The following is an 18,137-nucleotide window of genomic DNA, read 5'->3' as shown; positions in this document are numbered from 1 at the left end:
ACCTGCTTTGTAAATGGCCATTTTCGTTTATAACTGGGGCTGGTATGTACATCAGGGTTTCTCAACTTCGGCACTTTTAACATTTGGGGCAGGATAATCCCTTGTTGGGGGGCTGGACGTGCTGTTCTTGTATACTTTAGTTTGTTCAGCAGCATCCCTGGCCTCTAACCACTAGATGCCTCTAGCACCCTCCTGGTTGTGACAACCAAAACTGTTTCCAGTCATTGCCAAATGCCAAGCAAAACTATCCTCACCCCAGCTGTGAAAACCACTGTTTTTACATGCTAACTGTTTTTTGAGGTGCTTTAGTAGTCTGTGATCCAAAGAACAAGAACAAGGGTTTCATATCATGACACTAGCTTTTAACACATGGACACTGCAGGTTAAACTCCTAGTTCCTAAACAATGTTATCTATGGGGAATCAGGAGCTAGAAACAGGAAGATATAGTATACATGATTTTGATTATTTCTCCTTCCCCTTGATTTTTGGGACATTCCCCCTCGGGTAAAGAACACAGTTTAAAAATACACTAAACAACACTTAGTTCTTCTTTTCATTATTTCTGTTGACCGGCAAATGTGGTCTCTTCTACTGCGTACACATTTAATTAGAGCAATCTCCTTTTGTCTTTTAACTTGGATTTGCTTATTGACTTCCCATATCTGTTTTAAAATAAAACAGTATCTTTTCTTTTTTTAAGCAGAAAGCTATCCCTCAAGGTTTACAGATTCCAGTAACATGGATCTATTATAGTGTATTTGCTTATTATACTGGTTAGGATTAACAAACAAACATACCTCCTAGAGATTCATATTTTCTATCAAGAGTCCTACTGAGCAAAAAGCTTGGTAGACAGAGGTTAGGATCTAAAGAATACAGATACAAGAAGGAACCTATATTCTTTAAGCTGAGTACCTATCCTAAACTCAAGTTTAGGGCTCAACCCCACAAACAAGAATCTATTTTAAATACTATCACTAAAAACTACAAATTATACATCATTTTCTTCTCCTTGTTTTCCATGTCTCCCCATCACTGCCAATCTGTCAGTGACACAGGGAAGGACTCTACAGTCTTTAGGTATTCCAAATGATCTTTTTGTACTAAAAAGAGTGACTATGTACTAAAGTGCTTTATGTCTCTGAACCACATCAGTACATTATAAAAATTTAAAAACAAAAAAGTTTCAAGTTCTTGTAAGGGAAAAAAAGATTAAATATAAAAACTTTAGGATACTATTATTACTAATCAAATTTAACCAAGAATCAAGAGAAACACTTTCCCTCTTGTCTTTTTTTTCTCCCCCATCTCTCTTTTTTATAAAAAAGAAAAGTGCAGTCAGAGAGAAGGTGAATGAATAGATGTGAGCTGGGTAGAGGCACAGGAGAGGTTACTGGCTGCTAGTGATAGTGCACAAACATGTGCCTTAAAAGTTCATCAGCGGAAGGTCTCAGTTTGGCCTCTACAAAGATCCGTTTGAGGAAATCTCGAGTATGGTCTGAGACATGGGGTGGCAGCTTAGGGTTCGTTGGCTGAGTGGCGATTTTAAAGATGGCAGCCATTGCTTCAAATTCTGCCCAAGGAGGCTTTTCCGTTAGCATTTCCACCACAGTACAGCCCACGCTCCTAAGAAGAAATAAAAGAAAGACCTTACACAAACAACATCATCATGAAGTCAGCTAACTACAAAATGAGAAACAGGCGTGAAGTCCATATACATTTAAATACGACTTGGTTTCAAATGTAAAGTTTCATTAAAAGGCTGTAAAAATTGAGGTCGGCGCTCGGCCTCCCGCACGGAGCCTCTGGGGTCGGGGTCGGGGTCGGGGTCGGGGTCGGGGTCGGGGTCGGGGTCGGGGCCGGGGCCGGGGGCCGGGCGGGCGGTTCCACACGCCTCGGCAGCGGCTCCCTCTCCTCACTTCCGAGTTGCCCAGGCGCTGCCGCCGCCGCCGCGGCAACCCGGGCAGCCCCGCGGGGTCCCCGGGCCGCCGCAAAGCGCCAAAAAGACGCAGGGGTGCGCGTGGCTTCGGCGGGCCCGGCCTGCAGCGCGGCCAGCACCCGACAGCAGGGACACCTGCCCGGGCCCCGCGCCCCCTCCCGGTACTGGAGGAGAATCCCTCCGCTCCTATTGTCTGGCGGACACTGAGGGCGCGAATGAAGACAACCTGAGAGAAGAAGGCTTCGGGGCAGGAATGAGGCGATTAAGATCGACTGACACGGAGACCTGACAGAAAGGGCTGAAGAAACGGGGTTTTCTGAATTTGAGGAGACTTTAAGTGAATTTATGTATTCTTAAGGAAAAATATATCCATACTTGATGTGGTATCATTCCCAAACCTGAAAAATGAGGAAAGTCTGTTTTAAAGATAAATATGCCTGCAGACACTACTGGACCTCCCAACAGGGATTTGTTAAGGGCACAGGGCAGTTAGAGGGGAAGCATTTTATGTACGCAGTCTTGAAGAAAAATTTATGTTTGGATTCTAGACTTCAGTGAATTCTGACAGTTGTAGAAACAGATGGGAAACACTCAAATATTCCTCTTGCACCAAAAAGTTAATTTGTGGTACATGAAATGAATATTGTTTTATAATAACTGTTTTTAGTGAAATACTTTCTAGTGCATTTTATTGACTCTTCTTAGTTTAACAAACAGTTTAAACAGCTAATGCAAACTTAAAATGTGCTTTTCTTTCTGAAAGCTGGTCCTGTTTTGAAAGAGCTTTCTAAATGTAAAGTAGTGAGAATTTCAATTTGGGTAAAATGTTTGCATAACTTCCAATATTTGATGTTTGTTAAACTCAACTCTGGGCAATCAAAAATGAATAAAAAATAATGAGGAAACGAATTGGTGCTTCCCTCCTTTTCCCAGGATAAGGGGAAAGAAATTTATCATATTTCTTTTTTCTAACTTCTTCTTTTGAGTTGCTTTGAAGGCATGGTTTTTATTGCTTATTACTTTAGGCTTGTAGTTCTCAATCCTGACAATACTTCAAAAATCTTTGCCTGGGCCCCACTCTTGAGAGATTCTCATATAACTGTTCTGATATGGGCTTTGGGTATAGCTAGTTTTTAAGCACCAATCCTCCTCCTTCCCTCCATTCCTCAAATGTGTGGATAGGTTTGAGAACCACTAGACTAACGGTGGTTTTTCCTGTTTAAAGGAGATAATCAATTTGGGCTTTGTTTTTATATCGCTCTGTTGATGGCTGTTACAACTAAATTACTGTCATTACTATTTCATTGTTAAATAAAGTAAGCAGAGCTTCCCTGGTGGTGCAGTGGTTAAGAATCTGCCTGACATGCAGGGTACATGGGTTCAAGCCCTGGTCTGGGAAGATCCCACATGCCTCGGAGCAACTGGGCCCGTGCGCCACAGCTGCTGAGCCTGTGCTCTGGAGCCCATGAGCCACAACTACTGAGCCGGAATGCCACAACTGCTGTGGCCTGTGCACCTAGAGCCCATGCTCCGCAGCGGGAGAGGCCACCATGATGAGAAGCCTGCGCACCGCAGCGAAGAGTGGCCCCCACTCACCACAACTAGAGAGAGCCTGTGCGCAGCAGCAAAGACCCAACGCAGCCAAAATTAAATAAATTTTTAAAAATACTTCTCAGTGGGAAGTAGGAAATGGCCATTTTATGTTCTAACTTAAAATTATTAAGCAATTAAAGGTTAACTGAATTATAAGACTAATAATAAAGATTAATTACTTTTAAAGTTCTTCAGGGAAATAAAATGAAGATAGCTTTCTAATGCTGAAATTTGCTCAAGATGAAATCCTTCCTGGGACTTCCCTGGTGGCGCAGTAGTTAAGAATCCACCTGCCGGGGCATCCCTGGTGGTGCAGTGGTTGAGAGTCCGCCTGCCGATGCGGGGGACACAGGTTCGTGCCCCAGTCCGGGAAGATCCCACATGCCGCAGAGCAGCTGGGCCCGTGAGCCATGGCCGCTAAGCCTGCGCATCCGGAGCCTGTGCTCCGCAACGGGAGAGGCCACAGCAGTGAGAAGCCCGCGTACCGCAATTAAAAAAAAAAAAAGAATCCGCCTGCCAATGCAGGGGATGTGGGTTCGATCCCTGGTCCGGGAAGATCCCACACGCCGTGGAGCAACTAAGCCCGTGCGCCACAACTACTGAGCCCGTGTGCCACAACTACTGAAGCCCACGTGCCTAGAGCCCGTGTTCTGCAACAAGAGAAGCCACAACAAGAGAAGCCACCGCAGTGAGAAGCCCGTGCACCGCAATGAAGAGTAGCCCCCGCTCGCTACAGCTAGAGAAAGCCCACGCACAGCAACGAAGATCCAACGCAGCCAAAAATAAATACATTAATTAATTAAAATAAATAAAAATAAAAATAAGCTGTCCTCTGCTAAAAAGAAAAAAGAGATCCTTCCTAAAGAATGGAAGACAGGTTCAAAACTCTATTTATTTAGTCACTTATTAATAAGCCTCAAACACACACAGTTAAAGTGATAGTAATCCTTGTAATCCTGACATCCCATTTCAAAAGTACAAAAAATAAATTTACCTCAGTAAATTCCATCCTGGGTGGAAATATGTTAAGAAGGCATGTGCTTTTGGTCAAATCCCCCATCAAAACCTACCAGATATCTGCTTTTCTGCCATAGCCTTCTCCACTAATCACTTCAGGGCTCATCCAGTATGGCGTGCCTGTGACAGACTTCATTCCTGTCCCCGAAAGACAGATGGTTTGAAGCCGTTTGCTGGCCCCAAAATCTCCCAGTTTGACGTTGCCTGTTGAATCTCGCAGAATATTTGCGCCTAAAATAAGAAATATCCTCATTTCGTTATTTTTATTGGCAATCTGGAATACACCATAAAAGAACAAGGGCAGAAAACTACTTAGCAGACTCTTCAATTTGTCTCCAACATCAGGCTGCTCTTCACCTGCCGAGCAGTACCTGGCACAATGCCAGTCATACAGTCAGTGTGCATTAAAAACTTGTTACATGAACACTGAATACTGAGAGTCACCTGTGTGATTCAAGACCTAAGAAGGTTCTCCCACTGAAAAGGACTGGTGCAAGTGGGAGGCGAGGATGAAAAAGAAGACAAAGAGGGAAAGAACTAAGAATGTGAAGTTCAGAGAAGGATGAAGAAAGCAGTAGCAGGCTCTTGGCCCCAGTTTCTCTGTCATAAAGTAAGAAGCCCATGTCTATAGATTATTTCCCTGAGGACCTAGCAACTCCTCAGGAACCTCTTAAGGGACCTTCATAATCAAAATTTTTTCATTCTTCATTCTCAATTTCTGTACAGTATATTTTAAATCTAATCTAAGCATGCTTTGAGGTTTCTGTTTTAAAATTTCATTTACTTCTATAATAAACTTTTAATTTTATTTATTATAAACTGACCTTGATAGCCTGGCTGAGGTGGTGTTGGCAGAGTCCTCCCCTGTAAAGTTACTCTTTCCCCTTTTCCATACTTAGCTCTTTGGAAGAAGTTCACTATGTGTAAAGGAGTGAGAAGTTATGCTCCAGGCTTAGTAGTTACATATATTGGGGATTATTCTGCATGGGAGATTTGTCTCTTCTCTCCCATTTATTTATTCAACCATCCATTTCTATCAGTCTGAACACATGGATATAAATTTTATACTTTGGGTTATAATCCAATGACTTTTTGCTCAAGTTGTTCCAGCTTTGGCCACTGGGAGCTCTCTCTATTGGCTCCTGTGTCCCTCTGCCATACCTTAATCATTGCGTTCTTGCTTGATTTGATTTCTGGATTGTTTGTTTGTTTCTTAGTATCGTCTTACGTTCTGGTACTAGAAGATGCTACAGGCTCACCTTGTGTATCCCCTGTACCACTTCTAGAATCAGCCATTTCTCCTTTTACTGAAGAATGGTATCAGAAACCAAGATCTAGGAGCTAGGTTCATTTATTTTTATTCTCTATTTTCCCCCCTTTATCATTCTTTAAACTCAATCTTTTTTCTGGGATTGTAAGTCTAGTTTCTTCTTTTTTTTTTGGAGTATAAATTTTTTTTTAATTAGTTTCTGCTTTATAACAAAGTGAATCAGTCATACATATACATCTGTTCCCACATCCCTTCCCTCATGCATCTCCCTCCCTCCCACCCTCCCCATCCCACCCCTCCAGGCAGTCACAAAGCACCCAGCTGATCTCCCTGTGCTCTGTGGCTGCTTCCCACTATTTATCTACCTTACGTTTGGTAGTGTATATATGTCCATGCCTCTCTTTCGCTTTGTCACAGCTTACCCTTCCCCCTCCCCATATCCTCAAGTCCATTCTCAAGTAGGTCTGTGTCTTTATTTCTGTCTTACCCCTATGTTCTTCATGACATTTCTTTTTCTTAAATTCCATATATATGTGTCAGCATACAGTATTTGTCTTTCTCTTTCTGACTTACTTCACTCTGTATGACAGACTCTAGGTCCATCCACCTCATTACAAATAGCTCAATTTCATTTCTTTTTATGGCTGAGTAATATTCCATTGTATATATGTGCCACATCTTCTTTACCCATTCATCCGATGATGGACACTTAGGTTGTTTCCATCTCCGGGCTATTGTAAATAGGGCTGCTATGAACATTTTGGTACATGCCTCTTTTTGAATTATGGTTTTCTCAGGGTATATGCCCAGTAGTGGGATTGCTGGGAAATATGGTAGTTCTATTTGTAGTTTTTTAAGGAACCTCCATACCGTTCTCCATAGTGGCTGTACCAATTCACATTCCCACCAGCAGTGCAAGAGGGTTCCCTTTTTTCCACACCCTCTCCAGCATTTATTGTTTCTAGATTTTTTGATGATGGCCATTCTGACTGGTGTAAGATGATATCTCATTGTAGTTTTGATTTGCATTTCTCTAATGAGTAAAGATGTTGAGCATCCTTTCATGTGTTTGTTGGCAGTCTGTATATCTTCTTTGGAGAAATGTCTATTTAGGTCTTCTGCCCATTTTTGGATTGGGTTGTTTGTTTTTTTGTTATTGAGCTGCATGAGCTGCTTGTAAATTTTGGAGATTAATCCTTTGTCAGTTGCTTCATTTGCAAATATTTTCTCCCATTCTGAGGGCTGCCTTTTGGTCTTGTTTATGGTTTCCTTTGCTGTGCAAAAGCTTTTAAGTTTCATTAGGTCCCATGTGTTTATTTTTGTCTTTATTTCCATTTCTCTAGGAGGTGGGTCAAAAAGGATCTTGCTGTGATTTATGTCATAGAGTGTTCTGCCTATGTTTTCCTCTAAGAGTTTGATAGTGTCTGGCCTTACATTTAGGTCTTTAATCCATTTGGAGCTTATTTTTGTGTATGGTGTTAGGGAGTGATCTAATCTCATACTTTTACATGTCCCTATCCAGTTTTCCCAGCACCACTTATTGAAGAGACTGTCCTTTCTCCACTGTACATTCCTGCCTCCTTTATCAACGATAAGGTGACCATATGTCCGTGGGTTTATCTCTGGGCTTTCTATCCTGTTCCATTGATCTATCTTTCTGTTTTTGTGCCAGTACCATACTGTCTTGATTACTGTAGCTTTGTAGTATAGTCTGAAGTCAGGGAGCCTGATTCCTCCAGCTCCATTTTTCGTTCTCAAGATTGCTTTGGCTATTCGGGGTCTTTTGTGTTTCCATACAAATTGTGAAATTTTTTGCTCTAGTTCTGTGAAAAATGCCAGTGGTAGTTTGATAGGGATTGCATTGAATCTGTAGATTGCTTTGGGTAGTAGAGTCATTTTCACAATGTTGATTCTTCCAATCCAAGAACATGGTACATCTCTCCATCTATTTGTATCATCTTTAATTTCTTTCATCAGTGTCTTATAATTTTCTGCATACAGGTCTTTTGTCTCCTTAGGTAGGTTTATTCCTAGATATTTTATTCTTTTTGTTGCAATGGTAAATGGGAGTGTTTCCTTGATTTCACTTTCAGATTTTTCATCATTAGTATATAGGAATGCCAGAGATTTCTGTGGATTAATTTTGTATCCTGCAACTTTACCAAATTCATTGATTAGCTCTAGTAGTTTTCTGGTAGCATCTTTAGGATTCTCTATGTATAGTATCATGTCATCTGCAAACAGTGACAGCTTTACTTCTTCTTTTCCGATTTGGATTCCTTTTATTTCCTTTTCTTCTCTGATTGCTGTGGCTAAAACTTCCAAAACTATGTTGAATAAGAGTGGTGAGAGTGGGCAACCTTGTCTTGTTCCTGATCTCAGTGGAAATGGTTTCAGTTTTTCACCATTGAGCATGATGCTGGCTGTGGGTTTGTCATATATGGCCTTTATTATGTTGAGGAAAGTTCCCTCTATGCCTACTTTCTGCAGGGTTTTTATCATAAATGGGTGTTGAATTTTGTCGAAAGCTTTCTCTGCATCTATTGAGATGATCATATGGTTTTTCTCCTTCAATTTGTTAATATGGGGTATCACGTTGATTGATTTGCGTATATTGAAGAATCCCTGCATTCCTGGAATAAACCCCACTTGATCATGGTGTATGATCCTTTTAATGTGCTGTTGGATTCTGTTTCCTAGTATTTTGGTGAGGATTTTTGCATCTATGTTCATCAGTGATATTGGCCTGTAGTTTTCTTTCTTTGTGACATCCTTGTCTGGTTTTGGTATCAGGGTGATGGTGGCCTCGTAGAATGAGTTTGGGAGTGTTCCTCCCTCTGCTATATTTTGGAAGAGTTTGAGAAGGATAGGTGTTAGCTCTTCTCTAAATGCTTGATAGAATTCGCCTGTGAAGCCATCTGGTCCTGGGCTTTTGTTTGTTGGAAGATTTTTTATCACAGTTTCAATTTCAGTGCTTGTGATTGGTCTGTTCATATTTTCTATTTCTTCCTGATTCAGTCTTGGCAGGTTGTGCATTTCTAAGAATTTGTCCATTTCTTCCAGGTTGTCCATTTTATTGGCATAGAGTTGCTTGTAATAATCTCTCATGATCTTTTGTATTTCTGCAGTGTCAGTTGTTACTTCTCCTTTTTCATTTCTAATTCTATTGATTTGAGTCTTCTCCCTTTTTTTCTTGATGAGTCTGGCTAATGGTTTATCAATTTTGTTTATCTTCTCAAAGAACCAGCTTTTAGTTTTATGGATCTTTGCTATCGTTTCCTTCATTTCTTTTTCATTTATTTCTGATCTGATTTTTATGATTTCTTTCCTTCTGCTAACTTTGGGATGTTTTTGTTCTTCTTTCTCTAATTGCTTTAGGTGCAAGGTTAGGTTGTTTATTCGAGATGTTTCCTGTTTCTTAAGGTGGGATTGTATTGCTATAAACTTCCCTCTTAGAACTGCTTTTGCTGCGTCCCATAGGTTTTGGGTCGTCGTGTCTCCATTGTCATTTGTTTCTAGGTATTTTTTAATTTCCTCTTTGATTTCTTCAGTGATCACTTCGTTATTAAGTAGTGTATTGTTTAGCCTCCATGTGTTTGTATTTTTTACAGCTCTTTTCCTGTAATTGATATCTAGTCTCATAGCATTGTGGTCAGAAAAGATACTTGATGCAATTTCAATTTTCTTAAATTTACCAAGGCTTGATTTGTGACCCAAGATATGATCTATCCTGGAGAATGTTCCATGAGCACTTGAGAAAAATGTGTATTCTGTTGTTTTTGGATGGAATGTCCTATAAATATCAATTAAGTCCATCTTGTTTAATGTATCATTTAAAGCTTGTGTTTCCTTATTTATTTTCATTTTGGATGATCTGTCCATTGGTGAAAGTGGGGTGTTAAAGTCCCCTACTATGATTGTGTTACTGTCGATTTCTCCTTTTATGGCTGTTAGTATTTGCCTTATGTATTGAGGTGCTCCTACGTTTGGTGCATAAATATTTACAATTGTTATATCTTCTTCTTGGATCGATCCCTTGATCATTATGTAGTGTCCTTCTTTGTCTCTTCTAGTAGTCTTTATTTTAAAGTCTATTTTGTCTGATATGAGAATTGCTACTCCAGCTTTCTTTTGGTTTCCATTTGCATGGAATATCTTTTTCCATCCCCTTACTTTCAGTCTGTATGTGTCTCTAGGTCTGAAGTGGGTCTCTTGTAGACAGCATATATATGGGTCTTGTTTTTGTATCCATTCAGCCAATCTGTGTCTTTTGGTGGGAGCATTTAGTCCATTTACATTTAAGGTAATTATCGATATGTATGTTCCTAGTCCCATTTTTTTAATTGTTTTGGGTTCGTTATTGTAGGTATATTCCTTCTGTTGTGTTTCTTGCCTAGAGAAGTTCCTTTAGCATTTGTTGTAAAGCTGGTTTGGTGGTGCTGAACTCTCTCAGCTTTTGCTTGTCTGTAAACGTTTTAATTTCTCCATCAAATCTGAATGAGATCCTTGCTGGGTAGAGTTATCTTGGTTGCAGGTTTTTCTCCTTCATCACTTTAATTATGTCCTGCCACTCCCTTCTGGCTTGTAGAGTTTCTGCTGAGAGATCAGCTGTTATCCTGATGGGGATTCCCTTGTGTGTTATTTGTTGTTTTTGCCTTGCTGCTTTTAATATGATTTCTTTGTGTTTAATTTTTGACAGTTTGATTAATATGTGTCTTGGCGTATTTCTCCTTGGATTTATTCTGTATGGGACTCTCTGTGCCTCCTGGACTTGATTAACTATTTCCTTTCCCATATTAGGGAAGTTTTCAACTATAATCTCTTCAAATATTTTCTCCGTCCCTTTCTTTTTCTCTTCTTCTTCTGGAACCCCTATGATTCGAATGTTGATGCGTTTAATGTTGTCCCAGAGGTCTCTGAGACTGTCCTCAATTCTTTTCATTCTTTTTTCTTTATTTTGCTCTGCATTAGTTATTTCCACTATTTTATCTTCCACCTCACTTATCCGTTCTTCTGCCTCAGTTATTCTGCTATTGATCCCATCTAGAGTACTTTTTATTTCATTTATTGTGTTTTTAATCGATGCTTGATTCATCTTTAGTTCTTCTAGGTCCTTGTTAACTGTTTCTTGCATTTTGTCTATTCTATTTCCAAGATTTTGGATCTGGGAAATAGAATCTTGCATCATCTTTACCATCATTATTCTGAATTCTTTTTCAGGTAGACTGCCTATTACCTCTTCATTTGTTAGGTCTGGTGGGTTTTTATCTTGCTCCTTCTCCTGCTGTGTGTTTTTCTGTCTTCTCATTTTGCTTATGTTACTGTGTTTGGGGTCTCCTTTTTGCAGCCTGCAGGTTCGTAGTTCCCGTTGTTTTTGGTGTCTGTCCTCAGTGGCTAAGGTTGGTTTAGTGGTTGTGTAGGCTTCCTGGTGGTGGGGACTAGTGCCTGTGTTCTGGTGGATGAGGCTGGATCTTGTCTTTCTGGTGGGCAGGTCCACGTCTGGTGGTGTGTTTTGGGGTGTCTGCGGACTTTTTATGATTTTAGGCCACCTTTCTGCTAATGGGTGGCGTTGTGTTCCTGTCTTGCTAGTTGTTTGGCATAGGGTGTCCAGCACTGTAGCTTGCTGGTCGTTGAGTGAAGCTGGGTGCTGGTGTTGAGATGGAGGTCTCTGGAAGATTTTCGCCGTTCGATATTATGTGGAGCTGGGAGGTCTCTTGTGGACCAGTGTCCTGAAGTTGGCTCTCCCACCTCAGAGGCACAGCACTGACTCCTGGCTCCTCAATTTGGGATGATTTGTTGTCTATTCATGTATTCCACAGATGCAGAGTACATCAATTTGATTGTGGAGCTTTAATCCGCTGCTTCTGAGGCTGCTGGGAGAGGTTTCCCTTTCTCTTCTTTGTTCTCACAGCTCCTGGGTCTCAGCTTTGGATTTGGCCCCGCCTCTGCGTGTAGGTCGCCGGAGGGCGTCTGTTCTTTGCTCAGACAGGACAGGGTTAAAGGAGCAGCCTCTTCGGGGACTCTGGCTCACTCAGGCCGGGCGGGAGGGAGGGGCACGGAGTGCGGGGTGAGCCTGCAGTGGCAGATGTCGGCGTGACGTTGCACTAGCCCGAGGCGCGCCGTGCGTTCTCCCAGGGAAGCCGCCCCTGGATCCCGGGACCCCGGCAGTGGAGGGCTGAACAGGCTCCCGGAAGGGCGGTGTGGACAGTGACTTGCGCTCGCACACAGGCTTCTTGGCGGCGGCAGCAGCAGCCCCAGCGTCCCACGCCCGTCTCTGGGCTCCGTGCTTTCAGCCGCGACTCGCGCCCGTCTGTGGAGCCCCTTTAAGCAGCGCTCTTAATCCCCTCTCCTCGCGCACCAGGAAACCAAGAGGGAAGAAAAAGTCTCTTGCCTCTTCGGCAGCTCCAGGGTTTTCCCGGACTCCCTCCCAGCTAGCTGTGGCGCATTAGCCCCCTTCAGGCTGAGTTCTCGCCGCCAGCCCCAGTCCTCTCCCTGCGCTCTGACCGAAGCCCGAGCCTCAGCTTCCAGCGCCGCCCGCCCCGGCGGGCGAGCAGACAAGCCTCTCGGGCTTGTGAGTGCCACTCGGCACCGCTCCTCTGTGAGGGAATCTCTCCGCTTTGCCCTACCCAGGTATGTGGGGAGTTTCTTGCCTTTTGGGAGGTCTGGGGTCTTCTGCCAGCGTTCAGTATGTGTTCTGTAGGAGTTGTTCCACGTGTAGCTGTATTTCTGGTGTATCCATGGGGAGGAAGGTGATCTCCGCGTCTTACTCTTCCGCCATCTTACCCGGAAGTCCCTCTCTAGTTTCTTCTTACGTAAATTATTTCTAATCTTATTTTTAGCTTTTTCTATAAACTACCTGTTTTTAAATGAGCAATTCACTTTACTAGCTTATCTAATTTTAGTTTCTAAATTTACCTCAATCATTTTTAAGTCTTCCTAACCTTAATCATATTTTATATTAAAAAAAAGATTCCCTATTTGTTTGTTTTTTTTTTTTTAATGGCCTCTAAGAAGGAGAGTGAATAGTGGAGAAAATCTGTATTATAGACTGGAAAGAATACAGACTGTCCATCCCCACCATGAACTTCTGTACCTGTCTTTCTGTTCTCCCAGCTAATTTCCCAGTCTAGTCAATTAAGGCTTTTCAAAGCCTCTCTCCGGGGAGGGTTAAGGATCCATTCTCTGCATGCCATAAGCCTAAGTATGCCATGGTACCAGTGATTCTCTAAGACAGCACTGCCTTTTTAACAACTCCCGCTGTCCAATTCTTAAAGAAGGACTCTGTCAAAAAAAGCCACCGTGTCTAAAATATTTAACCTGGGGAAGGACAAGAAACAAGCCAGTTTTTACTGGTTACCAGCTGGGAAGGAACAGTCCCAGGCAGGTCACAGACAGAGAGAGCTATCTCCAGGGAGTAATCACCAATGCTGAACCAACGGCCATCCATACAAAGGGCTGAGGAGAAAATGTATAGCCAGGTTCCCAATACAGTTATCTAAGTTTTTAAAAACTTACTTTGGATATGTTAAAAGTAAGCTATGAAGGAGAGTTTTCAAATATACAGAAAAGCAGACCGAACCGCATATGAACCCCTCACACTATCTGAATCAAATGAAAGACAACGCGATCAATCAATAGTTCAGTCCAGGGCTTCCCTAGTGGCGCAGTGGTTGAGAGTCTGCCTGCCGATGCAGGGGACACAGGTTCGTACCCTGGTCTAGGAAGATCCCACATGCCGCGGAGCGGCTGGGCCCATGAGCCATGGCCGCTGAGCCTGTGCGTCCGGAGCCTGTGCTCCGCAACGGGAGAGGCCACAACAGTGAGAGGCCCTCGTATCAAAAAAAAAAAAAAAAAAAAAGTTTAGTCCATATCTTTAAAAGATAAAGACTCTTATCACACCTAAGAGAATGGACAGTAACTCCTTTAATATTATTAAATGTACACTCAGTGTTTTTTTGTTTTTCTTTAAAAAATCAGAATTCAAATAAGGTCCTTACATTGAGAATCACTAATACATCTTTTAAGTCTTTCCTAAAGTTCCCTCCAACCTTTTTTTTTTTCCTTTGTAGTTTATGAAGAGTCTAAGCTGTCTGCCTATAGCTTTCTTATTGTCTAGATTTTGCTGAGTCCATCCCAAGGAGTCATTTAACATGTTCATCTGTTCTATATATATGTTCTATAATTCTCCAATTTAGTAGCTGAATCTAGAGGCTTGATCAGATTCAGGTTCAAAAAAAATTTTTTCTTTGCAAAACTACTTTGTAGATAATGATATAGTCTATGAATAGGAAGTATGTAACGATAGACTGTCTGTGTGAAGTGATGTTAACAGCTATTAATGTTTAGTGCTTATGTCTACTAATCTGTCAGTCATTGTAAAATGGTACTATTCTATCATTCCTGCTTCATTTGTTAGCCAAAATATTTTTATAAAGGTAAGTTTCCTTTCATCCACCATTTAGTCCTCAGTACAGTTCATAAAAGGTCCAATAAAGAAACCCTATTATGAAATAATGAGTTGGTTCCCTAGCAACAATGATCAATTAATTTTTACCCTAGGTTTCATTATGAACTCATGAGTCTAAACTTAAAAGTAATCAGCTAGCTTTCCTTTGCCCTCGCCATTTAAAAACTGCTCATTATCAAAATTTAGGAAATACATAAAAAGTAAAAAGTATGCAGGAGAAAAACAACTATATCACTCATTCTGCCACTTGGAAATAATCATGTAAAGATTGTAAAATTAAAGTATGACCTAGAAGAACAAACTTGAGATCATACTGCTTTATCCAATTTCATACCTTACATTTTTCTTATCGATATATTTCCCCTATAATGTTTTTAAATCAGCTTGTTTCCAACCTCCTCATTTTACTGGCAAGGTTAGAGGAGGATCCACTTGTGGGGTAGCTCCCCTTGGTTCCTTTACCTTATCTTATTATCAGGGGTAAAGAGAAACTGGCTTGAATAGAGATTATTCCTAATAGAATAATTCACAATCAAATCATTTTCCTATGTGTTTTTTTTTAATTGAAGTATACTTGACCTACAACACTATGTTAGTTGCAGGATATACAATATTGTGATTCAGTATTTCCGTACATTACAAAATGGTCACCGCCTTATGTGGTTCCTTAAGCTTTAGGGTTTTGAACTTGATAGCTGAGGTCTGCCTAAGCTGGGTAGACCCTGAGGTGAAAGACAGGCTCCTATTTCTTTCAGATCATGAGCCATGCTGTCATCCTCTAAGACTCACTAGTCAGGTCCATTCTTTACATGTGATCTGGCTCAGACATTCTGCAGCAGATCCTACTCTGTGACCAGACAATGGTTAGGAATGTTCTCTTTAGCCTGAATATGGCCATATTCAGGGTGTGATATACCACAGAAAGGAAGTAAATTCCTGGTAGCTCATAAGAGAACCTAGAAAGACCAATGAAAAAAATTTTTCAATTTATTATTTATAAATGTGTGTTGTGTATTTTTTCATTATTCTCATCAAATGATTGAATAAAGTGATCTTTACATTCGGGTCACAACCTGGTTTTTACAGAATGAAGCCTCTCAGTGTGCTTTGCAGTACAGTTTTATGACTCTCAAACTTACATACTTCCACCACTATTCTGTCTCACTTCATGCAGTTACCTTATGTAACTGATCCATGAAAAGAGTTGAGTTTTTGAGTTTTAAAAAGTGAGCTTAACTGAGTTGCAGTTTATCAAAGCTCAGTCTTGGTCTCTCTTCTCATTCTCTCCCTTAGGTAATGAGGTCCACTCCCTCAGCTTTAAATATGATCTCAGCATAAAGTACATCATTACCATAACTAACTTTTGAGTGCTTTCTAGGTACCAAGAATGGTTTTAAGCATGTTATATGTATTAACTCATTTAATCCTTGTAAGAATCCTGTGAGCTGTTCACTATTATCATCCTCCTTAAAAATGAGGAACTGAGGCATAGAGAGATTGTCTCATCTAAGGTCACACATGTGGTGATGGATAAAGCCTGAATCTGAATCAGGTCAAATTCAGAGCCCCTATTCTTAACCGCTACGTTCGAATGCCTGTGCGCTATATGTGAAAACATGTCTTATTTTCATGTTCATTTGAACTTTACTGATCCTGTGAGCCCCAACAGGGGAGCTTCCCTCTTGTGGTGACCCGAACAACACAACTAGCTGGAACTGTTTTCCCATGGTATTTTAAAGGTACATGTATTAAATGTTGAATTTCTTAACCACAGCACATGTTTTGTTAAAAGAAAATAACTGTGTACTTAAAAAATACCTCATTACTTACCTTTTATATCTCTATGAACAATCATGTTACTGTGCAAATAATGGACTCCCTCCAGAATCTGACGGGTGTATTTCCTAGTCACATTCTCAGTAAGAGCTCCATATGCTTTTAGTTGGTCCTTAATTGAACCCTAGGATAAAAGAAGATGAAAGAAAACTTTAGTATGGTTTGAAATGAAAACTACTAGTAAATCTTTATTTTTAAAGATGTGTACATGGGTATTTATTATTCTTATCGACTGAATAAAGTGATCTTTATTTTATTTTTAACATCTTTATTGCAGTATAACTGCTTTACAATATTTTATTTATTTTTAATTGAAGTTTAGTTGACATACAATGTCATGTTAGTTTCAGGTGTATAACATAGTGATTTGACATTTAAATGCATTACAAAATGATCACCACGATGAGTCTGGTAACCATCTATCTCTGTATAAAGTTATTACAGTATTATTGACTATATTCCTTATGCTGTATATTACATTCCCATGACTTATTTATCTTAAAACTAGACATTTTAATTTGGAGCATCCTAGTTCATGACTGGGAGGCTTTAATTGGACAGCACAGGAATTCTGAGGAAGGACATTATATGCCATTAATTTAACATAAAGCTCTACTATATTCCCTGACTAGAATTGTGGAAGGAAGCCTTTAAAACTATTCTTTGACTGATACCCTTGTTTCTATGACTATGCCGGTTCTATCTCCTGTTCCTTGCAATTGTATTCTTTAAAATTCTCCAGTGCTTTTATCTTGCATTGTTTTTGCCCTGAATACATTTTTTACTTTCCTACTTGCTCTTCTATATACATCCTACTTTAATTTTGTTTATTTTGTTCTTACTCTGTTTTTAAAACAGTTTTATTGATACCTGCAAATTTACTTCTCAGGAGAAAGAATGGGTATGATTAGAAGATCAGAACACACGTGAGATTTTGAAGTTTTTCTTTTATATACTCACCATTTTAGTTCAAAACGTGAGAAAATTAAAAAGGAACTTCTAATTTTCTTACATGTTTTAGGCAGGATGAGGTGCCATCTCTGAGAAGAGGGAATCAATCTGGTGAGGCATAGGCACCTGAATTTTGAAAAAGCTTCCCTGCTGACTCCAATGTGCAAATTTGATACATAATCACGACTTTAAAAGATGGAAATAAAATGCTTCCTGAGGGACAAAATCTTTTAGAGATAACATATCCAAATGTTCCTGTCTTTCCTTGAATGTGGTAAACTGTGTACTTTGTCATATAAAAATAGATCCTTGGATTTTACAGGTTTAGCCATTTGCTGTTTCCACTATTCATGAGCAATCCCTGAAGAGACAGCAAGATGCAATTCTGCTGACCCCAACTTGCAAACACGTGTGGAAAGCCTTAGGCAGTGAGTGAACCCAGACAACCAGTCATACCTATAACTCAATGCAGCTTGTTCTTCAGTCAACTTATTATGTCTCTACTTGCAGTAATGCACAAAATAACACAGCTAGAACTGAGCTTTCCAAACTATAAGCCCCCAGATACTTGTAGGCTGCAAATGAGTGTCAGACTTACAGATCCTCTGGGCCCTCAGGCAGCTGGGCCAGTGGCCCATGGTGCTAACAGCTCCATCAGTGCAGTCTGTTTACTGCTGTGTAACATGAAAATATTACCTTCTTCAGTGGGAACAACTGGAATGGGCTGGAAAGCACTGTATCAGATAAAAACAGTGTGTGTGTGTGTGTGTGTGTGTGTGTGTGTGTGTAAGAGTAACAGAGAGAAGTCAACTGCTAGGCCAGGTATTGGAAATAAAAGAAAGTTATGGTTCTGGTGTGAAAGTAGTTCTAGATAGACTAAGGAATGGAATGTTATGTTGGGAAAAACTGAAGAATGGAATGACAATTTTGGCAAAGCTTGAATCCAGGGCATAAAGGGGTCCATTATACCAAATTTAATGAAAGAAATTATATAGCATCATTTACAGACTTGGAGATTCAGGAAAGTCTAGGAACATCTACATCCATCCCATATATGCCATG

At 40.5% G+C, this 18,137-nt stretch overlaps 1 protein-coding gene across 1 annotated transcript in view; it reads right to left on the bottom strand.

Annotated features, from left to right (window-relative positions):
* Window positions 1-1,402: 1,402 nt before the first annotated feature.
* Window positions 1,403-18,137, bottom strand: part of MAP3K2 (mitogen-activated protein kinase kinase kinase 2) — a gene marked incomplete at its 3' end in the record, with an annotated part of 36,328 nt that continues 19,593 nt past the window's right edge. The window contains exons 13-15 of the mRNA XM_079710488.1: window positions 16,119-16,248; window positions 4,605-4,782; window positions 1,403-1,628 (exon numbers count right to left, since the gene is read on the bottom strand). Of these exons, the coding sequence (XP_079566614.1) occupies window positions 1,403-1,628; window positions 4,605-4,782; window positions 16,119-16,248 (534 nt within the window). The remainder of the gene's footprint in view (window positions 1,629-4,604; window positions 4,783-16,118; window positions 16,249-18,137) is intronic.

This window comes from Hyperoodon ampullatus, assembly GCF_949752795.1.
Source record: "Hyperoodon ampullatus genome assembly, chromosome: 8".
In the NCBI taxonomy this organism is placed as follows: Eukaryota; Metazoa; Chordata; class Mammalia; order Artiodactyla; family Ziphiidae; genus Hyperoodon; species Hyperoodon ampullatus.
This window is presented reverse-complemented; position numbering and strand designations above follow the sequence as displayed.